Here is a 19,578-nt window from a genome sequence, read left to right on the forward strand (position 1 = left end):
TTAGTATGGATTCTTCTATTTCTGGGAAAAAAAGTCATTGGGATTTTGATAGGGATTGCATAGAATCTGTAGATTGCTTTGGGTAGTATTGATATCTTAACAATAGTAAGTCTTCCAATTTATGAACATTTCCATGTTATGTCTTTCCATTTATTTGTGTCTTCTGTCATTTCTTTCAGCAGAGTTTTATAATTTTCAGTGTGCTTGTCTTTCCCTTCCTTGGTTAAGTTTATTCCTATTTCTTTGATGTTATTGTAAATGGACTAGTTAACTTCTTTTTCAGATATGTCATTGTTAGTGTATAAAATCAACTGATTTTTGTGTGTTGATTTTGTATCCTGCAAGTTTGCTCAATTTGATTATTCAAATTTATTATTATTTTTTTAATGTGGAATCTTTAGCACTTTCTACATGTACAATCATGTTGTTTACAAAACATTGAAACTTTTACTTTCTCTCCAGTTTGGTTGCTTTTTGTTTCTTTTTCTTGCCTAATTGCTCTTACTATGATTTCCAGTACTATGTTGAATAGAAGTGGTGACAGTAGGCATCTTTTTTCCTGATCTTAAAGGAAACGCTTTCAGTCTTTCACCATTGAGTATAATGTTAGCTGTGGGTTTTCATCTATTATTGGTGTATATTATGTTGAGATAGTTTTTTCTTTTTTATTCAAACATTTTTTTAATGTTTACTTATTTTTGAGGGAGAGACAGAGTGTGAATGGGGGAGGAGCAGAGAGAGGGGCAGACACAGAATTCAAAGCAGGCTCCAGGCTCCGAGCTTTCAGCCCAGAGACTGATGCGGGGCTTGAATTCATGAACCTTGAGTTCATGACCTGAGCTGAAGTCAGATGTTCAACTGACTGAGCCAGCCAGGCGCACCGAGATAGTTTTCTTCTGTTCCTTGTTGATTATTTTTTATCATGAAAAGTTCTTGAATTTTTCAGACACCTTTTCTGCATTTGTTGAAATGATCTTGTGAAGTTTTTTCCCCTTTATTCTATTAATGTAGTTTTTACATTGATTTTCATATGCTGAACCATCCTTGCATTCCAGGAATAAATCCCATTTGGTCATGGTATCTAATCCATTTTAATATGCCATTGAATTTAGATTGGTAGTATTTTGCTGATTTTTTTTTTTTTTTTTTTTTTAATTTAAGAGAGAGCCTGCATGCAAGGGTAGGAGAGGGGCAGAGAGATAGAATCCCAAGCAGGATCCACACAGCTCAGAGCCTGACGTGGGGTTCAATCTCATGACCCTGGGTTCATGACAAGAGTCAGACACTTAACCAACTGAGCCACCCTGGTGCCCCAATGAATTTTTTATCAGTGCTTATAAGGGATATTGATCTGTAGTTTTCCTACTTGTAGTCTTTCTTTGGCTTTGGTATCAGAATAGTGCTGGCCATATAGAATGAGTTAGAAGTATTTTGTCCTCTTTGGTTTTTTGAAAGATTGAAGTTAACTGTTGGAGCTATTCCCATCCAAGCTCTCTTCCTTACTGTTATTGATAATTCAGATGAAGATACTGTATAAGATGCTGTAGTAACTTAAGATTACGTCATAAAAGAAATATATGAAAATTTTATTCAACTTCACCAGTAATGAAAGGATTGTTAAATTGAATAAACAAAATAATTGTATTTCCCCTATCCAGTTGACCCTCAAAAAATCATATTTAGATTGTAATATACAATAATTGTGACAGCTCCCAATCTGTCACTGTCTAACACTAATAATAGGAATGTAAATTGGAACAAATTTTCTGGAGCAGAATTTGGCACAATGTAAAGCTTTAAAAATTCTGCATCTTTTGACCTAGCAATCCCATTTATAGGATATTATCCTAAGAAAATTGTCATGAAGAATACATGCAAGAAGTTAGAGGAATGCCTTCAACATTATGTGTAACAGTACAAAGTTAAAAACTATAATGTCCAGAAAAAGAGAATTGGGTAATAAATTGTGATACATACACAAGCCTGTGCAACTATAACATACTGATGTTGGGGAAAATGTTACAAGATAATGTATAGTATGACTCCATTAAAATGTTTCTATTTAGGCATTAAAACCCCCTCAGATTTAATATTACCTGTTAACAGTGGTCTGTTTCTGGGTGGTGGTAGTGTGGATTCTTGATATTATTTCTACTTCTCCATCTCTCTATTTTTTAAACAGTAAATGATACTAGTTTTAGGACAACACAGGAAAAGGTATTCTGTTAGAATTGAAAATGGTGCTTGCCTCAGCAGCACATACACTACAATTGAAAATGAAATGAAGCAAGAAACCATAGTTAAATCTTATGACAGAATCAGTATCTAAAAATAATCTGGGTAGGCTGGGATGATGGACTGAATCCAATGAAATTTAATCAGGATGGATGAATTAGGTAGATAAGATAGAGTAATAAGTAAGTCATATTTCTGGGTTTGAAAAACCAACTATACTCAATATGGAAAGTGTGAAGTGGAGCCTGATAGCAACGTATGTAAAAGACTTAAAGGTTTTAGTTGACTCTACCCGCTCTTTCTGTGTGAGCAGCCAGCCATTTTCCTCCCCTTCCATTTCATCTCACACCCAGCTTAGTCTCTTCGTGGGAAACCTCCAGTGTTTCCTCACCAAGTGACGTTAAGTCTTGTCACCATTTGCCCCCATCTGTTCTAGTCATCTTTTCTGACTGTTCAAGTTGCTGTCTATTTGGAGTCCTCCTGTTCCTCTCCCTTTTGCTTTTTCAAACTTGAGCCATACTTCAGAAATCAGACTTAGTCTTGTTGGAAGCCTGTCTGTCATAGTGCGATCACATTTTACTCAAATTTATTTTAATTCTGGGAATTTCTTATGTTGAGAAATTAAAATCAATAAGGTTTCTCGCTTTATGTGCAAAATTTGAAATAATGCAAATCTCTTCTGTTAAAAGTGACATAATTTCCTTTTGCCTTGGGACATGCAGCCTTAACAGTAAATACCTTTTTTCATTTCTTTGTGAGCCACCAGCATTCTAAAGTGTGGGGCATTAATTAGCATCACTGCCGCAAAACCTTCCCAGAAGCAGTCACTTTAATGATACTACAAAATACTAAAGACAGTGCTTAGGGGAAAAAAGGAATTTAAAAGCAACTTAAAGGGGCACCTGGGTGGCTCAGTTGGCTAATAAGCATTTGACTCTTGGTTTGGGCTCAGTTTATGATCCCACGGTTCATGGGTTTGAGCCCCAGGTCATGCTCTGTGCCCACAGCACATAACGTGCTTGGGATTCCCTCCCTCTCTCCCTCCTTGTCTCTCTCAAAAATAAATAAACTTAAAAAAATAAAAGCACATTTAAAATAGTTGTAGAATTGTGCATTCTGAGAAGACATGCAGCAAAGTGATGAAGTGTGGGCTCTGGAGCCAGGTACCTCTGAATTCAAATTTAAATTCTGAATCCTGCACTTAGCTAGTGGGTGACTTTGGGCAGACAACTTAATCTGTGTCTCTGCTTTCTTATGTGTGTATGTACGTACGTTTATTTATTCGTTTTGAGAGTGAGACTGAGCGAGCAGAGGAGGAACAGGCAGAAAGAGGGAATGAGAGAATCCCAAGCAGGCTCCGCACTGTCAGCGCAGAGCCTGATGCGGGGTTCAGACCCATAAACAAGATCATGATCTGAGCCGAAATCAAGAGTCAGATGCTTAACTGACTGAGCCACCCAGGTGCCCCTCTTTGTTTCCTCACTTTAAAAAAAAAAAAAGGAAAAGATTTTATTTTTAAGTAATCTCTATACCCATTGTGGGGCTCAAACTTGCATGCTCTATCGACTGAGTCAACAAGGCACCCTTTTGTTTCTTCAGTTTTAAAATGGGCTGGGGACACCTGGGTGGCTCAGTTGGTTAAGCATCTGACTTTGGCTCAGGTCATGATCTTACAGTTCATGAGTTTGAGCCCCACATCAGGCTCTCTGCTGTCAGCACAGATCCTCTGTCCCCCACTCTCTCTACCCCAACCCCATGTGCACATGCTGTCAATAAATAAATAAAAATAAAAATAAAATAAAGCTTAAAAAAGAATAAATAAAATGGGCTGATGATAGGGGCACCTGGGGGACTAAGTCGTTTAAGTGTCTGACTTTGGCTCAGGTCATGATCTCATGGTTCATGAGTTTGAGCCCCGCATCAAGTTCTGCACTGGTGGTGCAGAGCCTGCTTGCAATTCTCTCTCTTCTCCTTCTCTCTCTCTGCCCCTTCCCCACTTGCATGCGTGCTGTCTCTCTTCTCTCTTTCTCTCACTCTCTCTCTCTCAAAAGGAATAAATAAACTTTAAAAAAAAAAGGGGCTGTTGTAAATTGTGTTAGTAGCATGGAAAACTCCTAGGAGAATACATAGCTAATACTGTGTGCTCAAAAATACTATGAGAATTCCATTGGGAATATTTCTATTAAAGAAAATAGTCTTAAACCACTTGAGTTTTAAATTGCAGTACATCCCTGCATAAAATATGACTATTTTGTAAGAAATGCTCCCTCTTTGGGGCATCTGACTGGCTTAATTGCAAGAGCATGTGACTCTTGATCTCGGTGTCGTAAATTTGAGCATGTTGGGCGTAGAGATTACTTTAAATAAATAAACTTGAGAAAATGCTCCCTTTTAGATAGTTTCTCGGAAAATAGGATGTGCCAGTCTCTTTGAAACCATGTAGTGAGGAATGTAGATAGAATTCAGATGAAGGGAGATTTTTTCCCCCTTTCATTGTAAGCATAATAATTGTTCACTAAAGAAAATTTGAGCGTGGCTGGGTGACTCGGTTGAGCATCCAACTCTTGATTTCAGCTTAGGTCATGATCCCAGAGTCTTGGGATCAAGCCCCAGTCAGGCTTTGTGCTGAGCATGGAGCCTTCTTGAGATTCTCCTTTTCTCTGTCTTCCCTCTCCCCTGCTTGTGACTGCACTCTTTCCAAAATAAAAATTAAAAAAAAAAAAAAAAAGTTAAAAAAAAAGAAACTTGGGGGTGCCTGTGTGGTTCAGTTGGTTAAGCATCCCACTCTTGGTTTTGACTCAGGTCATGATCTCCCAGCTTTGTGGGTTTGAGCCCCTTATCCCTCGTAGAATTCTCTCTCTCCCTCTTTCTCTGCCCACCCCCACCCCCAATTTGTACTGTGTCTCTCAAAATAAATAAATAAACTTTAAAAATAAAATAAAATAATTTTAAAAAGAAATTTGGGAAGTTCAGAAAAATATGAAAACAACAAAAAAATTGTTCATAATGCTACTACTGTCCCAGTGCTAACCATATTAGCATTTTAGTTGAGTTCCTTCTAAGTTTTCCCCTGTGCATTATTATTTTTTTTTAATATACATATATGTTGTGATTATAGCATACAGAACTGGAGGGTATTTAGCCTGGAGAAGTAAACTATTGTAGAAGTCCAGATGAGTCCATAGTAAACTATGTTGGGGGCCTGGTCAGGGTCACTAGCTATAGAAGTAAAGCATAGAGGTAGGAAAAAAAAGTATTTCTGAGGTTGAATCAACAAACTGTGGGGTGGTGATTTAGTTTTTTAGCTCCGGCTCCTGAAAAGAGGCAGATGGAACATAGGAGGAAGAGCATATCTGCTGGGGAAGATGTTTGTTTTGGACATGTTGAGTTTGCGATTTGAGTAGGACATTCAGATGGAAATGTCTAATAGGCAGTTGAGGTTTTTAACAAAGACTTGAGAGGTAATCTGCCTGGGATATGCATGAGAGCACCCCAGTAAGAGTGTTTAAAATCATCAAAGATGGCGCCTATAGAGATGCACGTGTATCTGACCTCTCAGTACACCTTTCTGTTTAAGGGCAGGAGTAGAATTTCCATCCTTACTACTCAGCACAGTATTACCACATAGTAGGTGTTTGTGGAATAAATGAGTTTATTGAAACAGAGAGGGGACATTAATTTGGTCTCTGTAGAATCCTAATGAGCTTGAGGAAGTGATATTTATTATTTATCTTCCCTTTCTCTTTCAGTTTTCTTGGTGTCTAAAATAAAATTTCTAAGGAGAAATAAGACCTATTTTTCTTTACTGCTTCTGATGGAATTTTGTTTACATGAGATACTTAAATATTATTTGGATGGCTGTAATTCAGCTTAATCTTGAATTTTTTTAAAAAGGTGATTGTTTCAGTGAATCTTCAAATGCTCAGAGTATGTCATAGTGGATAATGTTAAGATCTATTTAATTGGACTAACACATAAGGAGGAAAAGATTTAGGAATATAAAAATATATAAATCAGTATAGGGCAAGCTACAAACATAAATATCCATGGGGTATTGAATCTTTGAAATTGTGTAGCTTGTGGAAGTCTTCATGAAATGTGTCATAAGATACTAGATTGGTGGCAGGAGCATTCTTAGTGGGAAGGTGGACTGGAAAGACCCACTTCATCTGTATGCATTCAACCCTTCTCTTTGTATACTTTAGGCAGCAGTTGGTTAATTTGCATGTGTGGTTTCAACTGTCACACTGTTGACTCATTCTGAAAGCTCCATGAGGATAGGCGTCCATGTCTTTTTCCCCCAGTACCTAACAGTGTAGGTTAGAGTAAGCTATCGGTAAATATTTGTCCAGTGAATAAAATGATGAATGGATTAGCAAACATTTAGTGAGACTTGAGAATGTTCTATGGGGGTGGGAGTGGGTGGAGAATTGTTAGTCCTGTAAAGATTGAAAACACATAATATCTGACCTCAGGGAGCATAAAATCTGGTATTGAGTATAAATTTATCAAGCTCTCTGGTTTAACCAATGCAGACAATTAAGTAATTTGCTGACCTGAAACAGACTTTGTTTGTAACATAGATTTTAATAAATTTCTTAAGAGAGATTATGTGAATTTTTATTTATATAACAGATAATCACATAATCTCCATTCCTTTTGTGTACTCATTTAGCTGCAAAAAGGATTGTTGTCGGCTCAGTTTTAAGAACCTTTGATATTATTATTTTTTTTTTTTTTTAATTTTTTTTTTTCAATGTTTATTTATTTTTGGGACAGAGAGAGACAGAGCATGAACAGGGGAGGGGCAGAGAGAGAGGGAGACACAGAATCGGAAACAGGCTCCAGGCTCTGAGCCATCAGCCCAGAGCCTGACGCGGGGCTCGAACTCACAGACCGCGAGATCGTGACCTGGCTGAAGTCGGACGCTTAACCGACTGCGCCACCCAGGCGCCCCAGAACCTTTGATATTATTAAGTTTTTATTTTATTAAAATTTGGGATTTCTTTTAAATATATATTTTTAATGTTTATTTATTTTTGAGAGACAGAGACTAAACAGGGGAGAGATGGAGAGAGAGGGAGACACCGAATCCGAAGCAGGCTCCAGGCTCCGGGCTGTCACCACACAGCCTGATGCAGGGCTCGAACCCATGAACTGTGAGATCATGACCTGAGCTGAAGTTGCACGCTCAACTGACTGAGCCACCCAGGCGCCCCTAAAATTTGGGATTTGATTAAATGAGGACATAATGCTCCTCTGAAAATACAGAAGGAGCTCATATGTAAACTGTGATAAAGAAGCAAGATACCTAATTGAATTGGTATACTAAAACAACTGGCTTGATCACTCAAGTATGCAAAGACCAGATAATCCAATGTGTTAGCTAAGAGTTTTACTATATATGGTATAATTGTTTATGATGTATTTCCTTGTAAGTTTTTTTTTTTTTTTTTAAGCAATCAAGACTAGTCAGTTCTTAATTATCAGAACTGATATAAGGCCTTTTTAGAAACTGAAGCTGCAAAAAATCCAGTGGAATCCTGTAGTGCTACTATAACTATTTGTGGTTCTTCACGCAGAAAAATTAAAGTGAAGACAAGAAGTTAGGACTTTTTGAAGAAATTATACTGGGGGTAATGAATTCAAATCATACGTAATTCGCTCAAGATAAAGCTACCCTTTGAAAATAAGACACTGGTCCAGTCAGAATGTGTATTCTGAGGGAAAAAACTTGTATGCTGCCTATGCATAATTCAAGTGGTAACCTAACTAGATATATCAGTTGAGCATAAGCAAAACCTAAGCAGTTGTTGGAAGGAAGATATATATATTAATAGAAGAGAGCACAACCCTGTGGAACTTAGAGTCCCCAAGCAAGAATTTTGCAGTGATTTTCTAGCATTGTCCAGAGAGAACATAAGCCAGCTTTCCACCATCATTTTAACAAATTCTTCGTGTTGGACACATGTAATTTATTAGGCTTGATTGTAGTTCCATTTTCCTTTGTTTTAGATTTCATACTCACCAGATACACCCTCTTAGGTAACCACACTATGGGTAAGGCATTACTCTGGGTGGTAATATGACCGTCTCCTATTATAAACAAATAAATTGGCATTTGGCCTATATGTGGATTTTTAAAAAATAAACTTCATTGAAAATAAAAATATAACATCATTCTTTCATAAATTGGTTGGTGTAAATTAAGCCTAATCAGTTCTGTGTGTGCAGAGAAAAATGGATTTTTAGAGCTATAGAGCTGAGGGCCATACTCAGGAATAAATGTCTTCTTGTAGAAGGCAGGAACCATAGTCCTATTCTCATATACCCAGTGCTTACTACTGGCTGGTGCTCAATTTAATCTATTAATGAAACTCATTATTGAATTTCAGAGATCATAACTCCAGACTTCTAGTGAGAATAACTGTAGAGATTTTATGGCTTTACCTTTAGATTTATTCTCATGTCAAAAGAGCAGTTCTGGCTTTTCTTTAATTCAGCAGAAACAATTCATTAAATGATGAAAATAGAGTCTTCTCGGGGTGCCTGGGTGGCTCAGTCAGTTGAATATCCAACTCTTGATTTTAGCTCAGGTCATGATCTCACAGTTCATGGGATCGAGCCCTGCATCATGCAATTTGTTGACAGTGCGGAGCCTGTTTGGGATTCTCTTTCTCCCTCTCTGTCTGCCCCTTCCTTGCTCATACTCTGTTTCTCTCAGAGTAAGTAAGCAAACATTTAAAAAGAGAGAGAGAATAGAATCCTGTAAACAAATGAGAGGCTAAAAAGGCAAATAAAAGGTGTGTGCATTTGTTAGAAAAAAGGGGAGTGACAGTATTTGAGAACAAAGACAGTCTGTTTCGTTGTTTTTATTTCTTTTTTTTTTTTTTTTTTTAATTTTTTTTTCAACATTTATTTATTTTTGGGACAGAGAGAGACAGAGCATGAACGGGAGAGGGGCAGAGAGAGAGGGAGACACAGAATCGGAAACAGGCTCCAGGCTCTGAGCCATCAGCCCAGAGCCCGACGCGGGGCTCGAACTCACGGACCGCGAGATCGTGACCTGGCTGAAGTCGGACGCTGAACCGACTGCGCCACCCAGGCGCCCCTCGTTGTTTTTATTTCTTAAATAATTAATACTCTAATTTTATTTTTTAGACCTTATTGCAGTACGCAAGCAACAAGAATGCCTCAGAACATATGGTGTATCTTCTGGAGGTATATCGACTTGCCATCCAAAGCTTTGCCAGTGCACGCCCATATTTAACTACTGAATGTGAAGATGTCCTGTTAGTGCTTGGCAGATTAGTACTGTAAGTTTAAGTACTTAAGTCACTGTTAAAATTGAGTACTTCTGGTTGTGATGTTTGCTTGACTTTTCTTTACTATGAAATCACATTATTCAGAGCACCATTAAAGCCATACCTTTGAATGAAATTTCCTTTGCTCTGAGCCTTCATACTCTGGTTCCCAGGAAATAAAGTGCAAGCAAAGCTCCAGCCAAACAACGTAATCTTTAAATGCCTCCAGAGTCTCTTCTACTCAGGCTTAGCATCCAAGAATAATACATTTTCTCTCTGTTCTTAGGTATAGATCAATTTAAGTGACAGTATCTGGAAACTGTAGTGGTCTTTGAGGATCACTTTGTGGAGAAATACTCTGAAATTCTACAATTCAATTACATTATTTGAACCAAGAATAATTTTATTAGCGGACAATATCAGGATATAGTATAAGATTACTACCCTGAGTCCATGATAATTTAGCTGTTGTTTTAATATTTGGCTGTTGTAGTAACAGATAAAATTACACCTTTAATGCAGTTTTCATCTGCAAATTGAAAAGGTACAACTATTCAGTTTTTAGATTGGTTTAGCTTACAGATTGTTTGGAAGGATTCTAGTCTGGGTAGTCTTGATTTGTTAAAGACAAAGAATTGGCCTTGTCAATATTTCTGCTTCCTCTGCAAGTGACAAGAATCTATATAGATGACAGTTACAATATTTATCTCTTTATCAGCTGCATTGACAATATTTTGCTCCTATTTTTGTCTTCAGGAATCAGAATGGTTCCTATTTGTGTGCCCTCCCCACATCCTAATAAAACTAAATAAAACTGCTTGCAATATGGTTTCTAAAAGGAATATATTATTACCGACTTCTAAAGCCACAATGTAATTATAAAGATGCCTGGTTTTTCTTTATTCTCTTTTTTAAAGTTGAAAAGCCAATATAACAGTGTTGAAGAAAATTTTGAAGAGTGAGAAACAAATTTCAAATAATCTAAACAAATGTAAAATGTATATTCAGTATCACTGTTGTACTGTATTTGATTATGCTTATAACTACTATAACCACCTTTGTATATTGACTTCATTATTTTATATTATAGGAGCTGTTTTGAATTATTGCTTTCAGTGTCTGAAAGTGAACTGCCATGTGAAGTCTGGGTACTCTTCCTTCAGTCTCTACAGGTGAGTTGATTTGGGCTCAAAAAACTTCTCTGTTTAGATATCCAAGACACTTAGTTAATTCCTCCCAGCAAATAAAATTGAAAACTTGGAAGAAAAACAAGTATACTGTATATTAATTTCATGAAATTTTGAGAAAGATGCCTTCCAAATGAAGGGGGTGTGTTAAAAATTGTTTTATTCTTTCATTTGGTTTTGTTAGCCATTATATAGCTTAGGAATCAACATAGAAGTTTTCATTATTCAAAAACAAAGTTTTAGACAGAAAAAAGCTATTAAAAATGTAAAGTTATATATGGTTGGTTATAAGGTAGCAGTATTTGGATCATTCTTTGTACACTTATCTAGTAATTTCCCTCTAACATTAGGGATTATGTCTAGCAGTATAAGTCTCTCAAACAGCCAAAATAGTCATCATAGATTCTGTTCATGCATTTTGTTTGCAGAAGAGCTCCATTGGCTCTCATATTGGCTTGATTATCCACTTTCGTAAAAGGTGAGCAGCACATCAGAAAGTAACGAGTTGTGGAGGAGATAATAGGATAGGAGGAAAAGCATGTAAAATGCCGGTAACAGGAGGCAAATTTGCCTGTTACTGACAGAGACCGAAAAACTATTTAAAAAAAAATAGTTTGTTATCACTATGTACTAAATACTGCTCTACATTGTTTTGTGTGTTTTGTGTCTTTTAATGTGTTTTGTGTCTTTTAATCAAATTACAAGCCTATAATGTAGTGATCATTTGAATCCCCATTTACACATAGGAAGACTAGGCATGGAGAGTGTTGATTAGCTTACCCAAAGTTACACCCAGATTTATATCCAGAGCTTGTTTTGCTAACTGCTTCCTCGAGGACATAACTCTGTAGTAGCCCAGACCTGTTTCATGTAGGCACAGTAAATATTTAGATGTTAACAGACATACTTCTTTATCTGGCAGTTTCTTTCTTCTGGGGTGTATAATTCAAAATGAAATGATAACAGTGTTAATCTTTTTCTTTTTGGGGAAAAGAGGATTTTTTTTCTCATGTCTTTGGCCTGTTTTAATCCCTATAACATGGTCCTAATTCCTCAAATATTCATATGGGTGCTAAAATCATCTCTCATACATAACACACTGATTTTGTTATGCTGTGTTTTGAGGCTTGCCAGTAGTTTTGTCCTGGCATACAACAGTCTAGAAGGGCAAATCTCTCTATTCTTGTTAAGGCTATTACTATTATTTATATTAGTATCCTTTGCAGAGAGAATACTGTCCTGTTTCTTCATTCTTTTCTTAGATTGTATGCCTGCACAAAATATTTGTCTTTCCCCTACACCTGTGTAACTTTTTCCAGTATTTATCATACAGGATATATTTTTGAATATGTGTTCAATAAAATAAATGTAGTAGAGGTACAGATAAATGTAAGACGTGGTCCCTGTTGCACACTAAAAGGTAAAACCCTGAAGTTTTCTTATTTTAGTGATAAATGAACAAGGCAGTAGATAGTTTTGAGGAAACTTTTGGTAAGAGAATAGTTGTTATCAGAGCAGGCCACAAGTAGAACACGCTCATTCCCTATTTTCAACTTGTGTAACCCTTCCACGTCTTTTGCCTATGTGAATATGAAAATACATCCTGAAATGAATTTTCTAATAAACAAAACCGCAATCCTGTTTTTTGCAACTTTTTTTTAAAGTTTATTTATTTTGAGGGAGAGAATGAGCAGGGGAGGGGTAGAGATGAAGGGAGACAATGAATAAGAGCAAACACATTAAAATTTCAGAATATGGGAACAACCAATAATCCTCACTAGTAATAGTGGACATTGGAGACATATACTTAATCATTTATGTCAAGTTAAATTTCTGACTCCTTTCTCCTGACCCTTTGTGTACATAAATATTTTAAAGAACAAACTATTGGCAATTATATTTTGTTTTCCGAGGAGATAGAATGATAGCTGATAACCTAGACTTTCCATGACATTTTATATAGAGCCACTTTTCATTTAAAAAGTCTTTTGAGGGGCACCTGGGTGGCTCAGTCGGTTAAGCGTCCAACTTCGGCTCAGGTCATGATCTCGCGGTCCGTGAGTTCGAGCCCCGCATCAGGCTCTGTGCTGACAGCTCAGAGTCTGGAGCCTGCTTCAGATTCTGTGTCTCCCTCTCTCTCTGACCCTCCCCCATTCATGCTCTGTCTCTCTCTGTCTCAAAAATAAACATTAAAAAAATAATAATAATAAAAAAATAACGTCTTTTGATAGAAGAATTTAAACAATGAAAAAATTTATCAGTTGGCATCATTAAATTAATATTTCTATTAGAAGGAATACATTGCCTTTGTGAATACCATGGAACCCTTTATTTATTAAAAAAGTTTTTTTTAATGTTTACTTTTGAGAGAGAGAGTGTGCAAGGCAGGGCAGGGGCAGGAAGAGAGGGAGATAGAGGATCTGAAGCAGGCTGTTTGCTGACAGAAGAGAACCCGATTGTGGGGCTCGAACTCACAAACCGCGAGATCATGACCTGAGCTGAAGTCTGGCGCTTAACTAACTGAGCCATCAAAGTGCCTTGTGAATACTGTGGAATCTTTTAAAAGAAAGGTATTGAATAGCCTTAAAATAATTTAGTAATTGGACAGTTGGGTGGCTCAGTCTGTTAAGTCTCCAACTTCAGGTCATGATTTCATGGTTCATGAGTCTCATAGTTTGTGAGTTCAAGCCCTGCATCGGGCTCTGTGCTGAAAGCTCAGCCTGCTTCAGATTCTGTGTCTCCCTCTCTCTCTGCCCTTCCTGGCTCCCACTTGTCTGTCTCTTTCTCAAAAATAAATAAACATTAAAATTTTTTTTTTAAATAAAATTATTAATGTGAGGTTGTAAATTGAATTATGGTCATAATTTTACCTAAGGAGAATTTAGGAAAACATTTTATTTTATTTTTATTTTGAGAGAGTGTGTGTGAGCATGGGAGGGAAAGAGAAGGAGAGAGAATCTCAAGCAGGCTCTGTGCTGTCAGCACAGAGCCCGACACGGGGCTTGAACCCACAAACCATGAGATCATGACCTGAGCTGAAACGAAGAGTCAGACACTTAACCAACCAAGCCCCCCAGAAACCCCTAGGAAAACATTTTAAAGGTGCTCTTTAGTGAAAATACCCTAGTTTCTTTTCTTTTTTTTTTTTTAAGTTTATTTTGAGAGAGAGAGAAGTTGGGGGGCAGAGAGAGGGAGGGGGAGAGAGAGAATTCCAAGCAGGCTCTGTACTGTCAGCAAGGAACCTGACACAGGGCTCGAATTCACCAACTGTGAGATTATGATCTGAGCTGAAACCAAGAGCCAGACTTTCAAATGACTGAGCCACCCAGGCGCCCCTCTAGTTTCACTTTTAAAAATAAACAGAGCTTTGAGGATGGTTTTTTTTCCTGCTTATTTCTCTTTTGGAAATCTAAGTTCCTTTCATAGACATTCAGATACATTGAAAAGGCAAAAAATACATTTTATATTGCTTATTAGTCTGTTTTCTGGATATGCTGTTTTTTGTTTTAGGAGTCACATGATGCATTATTGGAATTTGGGAATAATAACCTACAAATATTGGTTCATGTTACCAAGGAAGGAGTGTGGAAAAACCCAGTTCTTCTTAAAATTCTGTCTCAACAGCCAGTAGAAACAGAAGAAGGTAAGCCATAAAACTTTACTGACTATATTGAAGGAAGACTTAGATCTAAGAGAATTAGAATTCATTTATGGCTTAAAATTTTGTAAATATCACCTGTGTATCCCTACCCAGTCTGTTCTCCTTTGAATAGTAAAAACTAACCGTTAGCATTTAATGTCTTCCTAGTCTTTAGTATATGGTAGAGCTTTGCTCGTGTTTTGTTCACTGGTTACTACAACTAAGGACCATGGAAAAATTGCTTTTTTATTTTAAACTTATGAAATAATTGGAATTTAGCATTTTGTAGAGAAATGCTAAGAATGAAAATTTTATTTACAAAATTGTCAGTTTAACACCAGAAGATTTATGGAATTGAGTTGGTATTTGCATTTTAGACACAAAAAGTTATTTCATTTGGTACCACGACCAATTGTGATTTCATTTGCTTTAAGTTAGTAGAAAATTAAAAGGATCACATTCTGTTAAGTATGTTTCAGGAATAAAAATGAGCTTCAGAAGAGTTTTTATTTATACTTTTGGTATATCTTTAACTTAGGTCTTGAACAGACCATTTGAATGTTGATGCCTTAAAATATCCTAGTTAGCTTATTCATTCACCAAGTTTGACAGCCTACTGTAGACATGCTGTTTGGGTTTTCCGTATAGTGAGAAGATTGGCAAGGAGGGTACTTAGAGTTTTCTCTTGATCCCTTTCCTCTGCTAATTCTCCTGCTTATTAGTCACATTGACAAAAGAGGAAAAGAATAAAGGAAAGAGCTGTTAAATAGAAAAGAGGTTGGTTTTATTGTTTTCTGTTCAGGTTCCCAGTATATGTCATCCCATTTGTGGATATAGGCAAATGGAGGCTAAAATATCACCTTTCTTATTAATATAAGTTGCTTAGAGGATAGAGCCAAATAGTTTCAGAAGAATCCCAGAATTAGGCAGATCCCAGTCCAGATAAAGTCTGACTAGGGCAGAGAAGAGCACTTATTCTGTTACTCTCTAGAGGCAGGCCTAAGCTCAACAGGAAGAAGGCTAGAGTAGCATTAAATGTCCCCACTTTATTTTCCCTTGATGTACGAGTCAAATACATCACCCCACCTCAGGAGTTAACAGTACTTAATTTCTTTTCACATAGAAAAAAATCAAGAGATGGAGAGAAGCACTGTTCACCTAACATCTTGTGGTATCCTATCTATTCAGTAAAGATGAAGTGCCAACTATCTGTAAGACTGTGCACAGAACAGTGACATGTCTAAGGAATTATTCTGTGAACTAGCATATAAATGGTGGGCAGCCTATATAGTCTGCCTGCTTTCTCAGTTGGCCCTGACTCTAATTTCAGGTCAGAAGATTAGAAAGCTTTCTTTAGGGGAGCCTGGGGGGCTCAGTCAGTTAAGCAGCCGACTCTTGGTTTTGGTTAAGGTCATGCTCTCATGGTTTGTGAGTTTGAGCCCCACATCGGCCCCTGCGCTGACAGTGTGGATGGAGCCTGCTGGATCCTCTGTCTCCCTCTCTCTGCCCCTCCCCTGCTCGTGCTCGTGTGCACACGTGCATGTGCTCAAAAATAAACATTACAGAAATTAAAGAAAGCTTCTTTTATAGTCCCACTGCCCTTTGTAGCCCAGGTATTAACATATATTTGAAATTAGAAAGCAGTGATTATCCTCTCGTTGATTCTCTTCTGTTCAATGATGTAGTCATCAGAAGCATAAAAGTACACATTTTAAGCCTCCAAGGAACTCAGTAAATGCTTTTCAGTTTATTTTTGTGGATTTAAAAAAAAGATCTGTCAGGGTTTTGTTTTTCCTGCCTTGAATTCTTGAATTTTGTGACCTCCCCCCCCCGCCCCCCGCCCCCCGCCCAAAGTTTATTACTGAAGTATGTAATGAGTATCGGTTGTTGGCACTTCTGCCTGGCATAATCAGCAGGGAAATAGCAGGTTCTCCCACCCAGATTCCAGCCCAGGTACTGAAGGCCTTTCCACCCCAGGCTACCCCAGCAGCCTGCCACAGATGATGGGGATGGCAAGACCAAGCCCAGCTAAGGTCTCACTCGTAGTTTCCGTCCTGAGCTCCAGGAGTCACAAAACTACCCCTCCTCACGGTGGCAATGGCAGCAGCCACCTGGATCCAGGTAACCTACAGACTAGGAGACCTCAGCTACCATCAGTGGGGAGCCCCCACTACCATAATAGAGAGATTCCATCTACAACTCAGAGGACACCCAGAGCCACCATCTGATATCTGCCAGTTTTGCCAACTGACCTGTACCCTACCCACCTACCCAGCCCCCCGCCCCCACCCTTTCCCATAACTTATGCCAGTAGGAGACTCAGGAGGGCCAAAGCCACAGTCTTTTCCTTTTTTTCTCTCTCCCCTCCCAGAAGTTGAAGGAACAGATACATCCTTGTTCAGAGTCACCAACTCCTTTCCCAAATCAGGCTGATAAGGAACCAGCTCTTATACCTCCTCCTGGTTGTTTTTCTTTCCCACCCCAGTTTATTTTTTGTGTCCCTTCTGCCCCCTACCTCGGAAGCCATTTTATGAATTGTCAGGTGCCACTTGAGCCTTCCAGTAAAAATAAAAACAGGCTTTCCTGTTAAAAAATAAAAAAAATGGCTGTTTTTAATTGGACCTTAAATGTTAACCATTTTTTACGTGATGAAGTATCGTGATGTTTGCAGTTTACTTTTATTTATTTATTTATTTTTTTTTTTTTTAAATTTTTTTTCAACGTTTTTTATTTATTTTTGGGACAGAGAGAGACAGAGCATGAACGGGGAGGGGCAGAGAGAGAGGGAGACACAGAATCGGAAACAGGCTCCAGGCTCCGAGCCATCAGCCCAGAGCCTGACGCGGGGCTCGAACTCACAGACCGCGAGATCGTGACCTGGCTGAAGTCGGACGCTTAACCGACTGCACCACCCAGGCGCCCCTGCAGTTTACTTTTAAATGGTTCAGGAAAAGAAAAGCGAAGTAAAGAAATGACAAAACAGTTCATTTGTTGAATCTGGATGGAAGAAAGGATATGTGATTAAAAATTATTTTATACTAAAATGACCAAAAAAATACAGAAAGAGTCCCAATTAGGAAGGGGATTTCTATACTTTATTATATCATTTTTAAATATTGAATGTATGGATGGATTTCGTTTTAAAAAACGAAGTTAAGATACATAACTTGAAATGAATTTATCTATAAAGCTTATTTATTTATAAAGTTTATCCATCCTGAGAGAGAAAGCACAACTGAGGGAGGAACAGAGAGAGAGAATCCCAAGTAGGCTCTGTGCTGTGAGTGCAGAGCCGGATGCCCGGATGCAGGGCCTGAATTCCTGAACCATGAGATCATGAACTGAGCCAAAGTCAGCCGCTTAACCACCTGAGCCACCCAGGTGCCCCTGTTTTTTTGTTTTTTTTTTTTTTTTTTTTTTAATGTTTATTTTTTGAGAGCATGCAAGGGCCTGAGCAGGGGAGGGGCAGAGAGGGAGAGAGAAATCCCAAGCAGGCCCTGAGTTGTCAGCATAGAGCCTGACGCAGTGCTTGAACTCATGAACTGTGAGATCATGATCTGAGGCAAAACCAAGAGTCTGGATGCTTAACTGACTGCACCACCCGGGCAGCCCTGAAATGAATTTTAAAATGCAAGATTGGTCTGTATGTTCAAAGTCGATATGGTGGTTTAACTATAGTACATTGAGTAAATTAGTTTTACCTCTATAATTTAGAGTGTTTGTTATGTGATAAGTACCATATTAGTGCTTTCCATATCTCATTTAGTCCATAAACCAGGTGAGACATTACACATGCCTAAGGCCACGTGGTTAAAATTGGGAGGCAGAATTTGAACACAGGTGAGGAGATATTGAAAGTTTTTGATTGAAGCATGATAACCACTCAGTTGCTAAATATATGGTTTTGTAAAACCTCTCTAATATGTAAGGCATTGTGTTTAGTGCTGCAGGGAATACAGAAGTTAACAAGACACGGTATTCACAAATTGCTGATGGTGTAGTAAGGGAGAAGACAGAAACAGATAATAGCAACTAGTATTGAGCATTTACTCTGTGCCTGGCCCTGTGCCAAGTGTCTTATCTGTGTTACGGTAGTTCATCTATGATTCATTCAGCTCTGTGAGGTGGATATTACTAATTTTTTTTTTAACAGATGAAGAAACTTGAGGCTCAGAGAGGTCAGTTAATTGTCTAAGGGTCTCACAGCTAGTATGTATCAGAGTCCTGATTCACCCTCACATTGAATGTGATTCCAAAACATGAGGTAGTAATCTCTGTACACTGTAATCCTTTATTCCTGTAGTTAAAGAGAAAAATAAGTACAGTGAAGAAAGTAAAATACTGTGGGAATTGTTTTTTTTAATGCTGTAAGAATTTAGAAGAGGGTGGGTTGTATAGCTCTTCAGGGTGAGATTTGTGAAAATGCTTATAGCCTTATAGGGCAGATACACAGAGCAGAATCTGATGATAGGCAGAATAGGATATTGGGGTGACAGATGTGGCAGGAAATAATATGAAAGAATTAGATTGGGAGGTTTTTTTAAATGTTTATTTATTTTAATTTTTGTGAATGTTTATTATTTTTGAGACAAAGAGACAAAGCATGAGTGGGGAAGGGGCAGAGAGAGAGAGGGAGACACAGAATCTGAAGCAAGCTCCAGGCTCTGAGCTGTCAGCAAAGAGCCTGACGCGGGGCCGTGAACTGTGAACTCATGAACCGTGAGATCATGACCTCAGCTGAAGTCAGACGCGTAACTGACTGAGCCACCCAGGTGCCCCTAATATATTTAGAGAGAGAGAGAGAGAGAGAGATCTATCTATCTATCAGTTACTGTTTTGGGGGGAAGAAGGCCGGAGGACTGGAGTTAGGGCAGAAAGGAGATAACTTTATAAACATTTTTTTGTGTTTCTGAATTTTATGTCATGTGCATATATGGTATTACTTATTTTTTAAAAGAATTTAAGAAACTGTACAGATCTATATATCTATATCTATATGTATATATGTATCTATATGTATATATATGTATATGTATATAGATATATAGATATAGATCTACTTATTTATTTATTTACACACAAGAGAACATGAGTGGGGGAGGGGCAGAGAGAGAGGGAGAGAGAATCCCAAGCAGTCCAGAGCCCAATGTGGGGCTCAATCCCATGAACTGGGAGATCATGACCTGAGCCAAAATCAAGAGTCAGATCCTCA

The 19,578-nt window shown here is 37.9% G+C and overlaps 1 protein-coding gene across 1 annotated transcript in view; it reads left to right on the plus strand.

Annotated features, from left to right (window-relative positions):
- RLF (RLF zinc finger) overlaps positions 1-19,578 on the plus strand; it is an 85,735-nt gene that overhangs the window by 24,314 nt on the left and 41,843 nt on the right. Inside the window, exons 2-4 of the mRNA XM_025932997.2 lie at positions 9,397-9,551; positions 10,630-10,711; positions 14,237-14,369. Of these exons, the coding sequence (XP_025788782.2) occupies positions 9,397-9,551; positions 10,630-10,711; positions 14,237-14,369 (370 nt within the window). The remainder of the gene's footprint in view (positions 1-9,396; positions 9,552-10,629; positions 10,712-14,236; positions 14,370-19,578) is intronic.

The sequence above is a fragment of the Puma concolor genome, chromosome C1, assembly GCF_028749965.1.
Source record: "Puma concolor isolate L17-30 chromosome C1, mPumCon1.1.hap2, whole genome shotgun sequence".
Taxonomy (NCBI): Eukaryota; Metazoa; Chordata; class Mammalia; order Carnivora; family Felidae; genus Puma; species Puma concolor.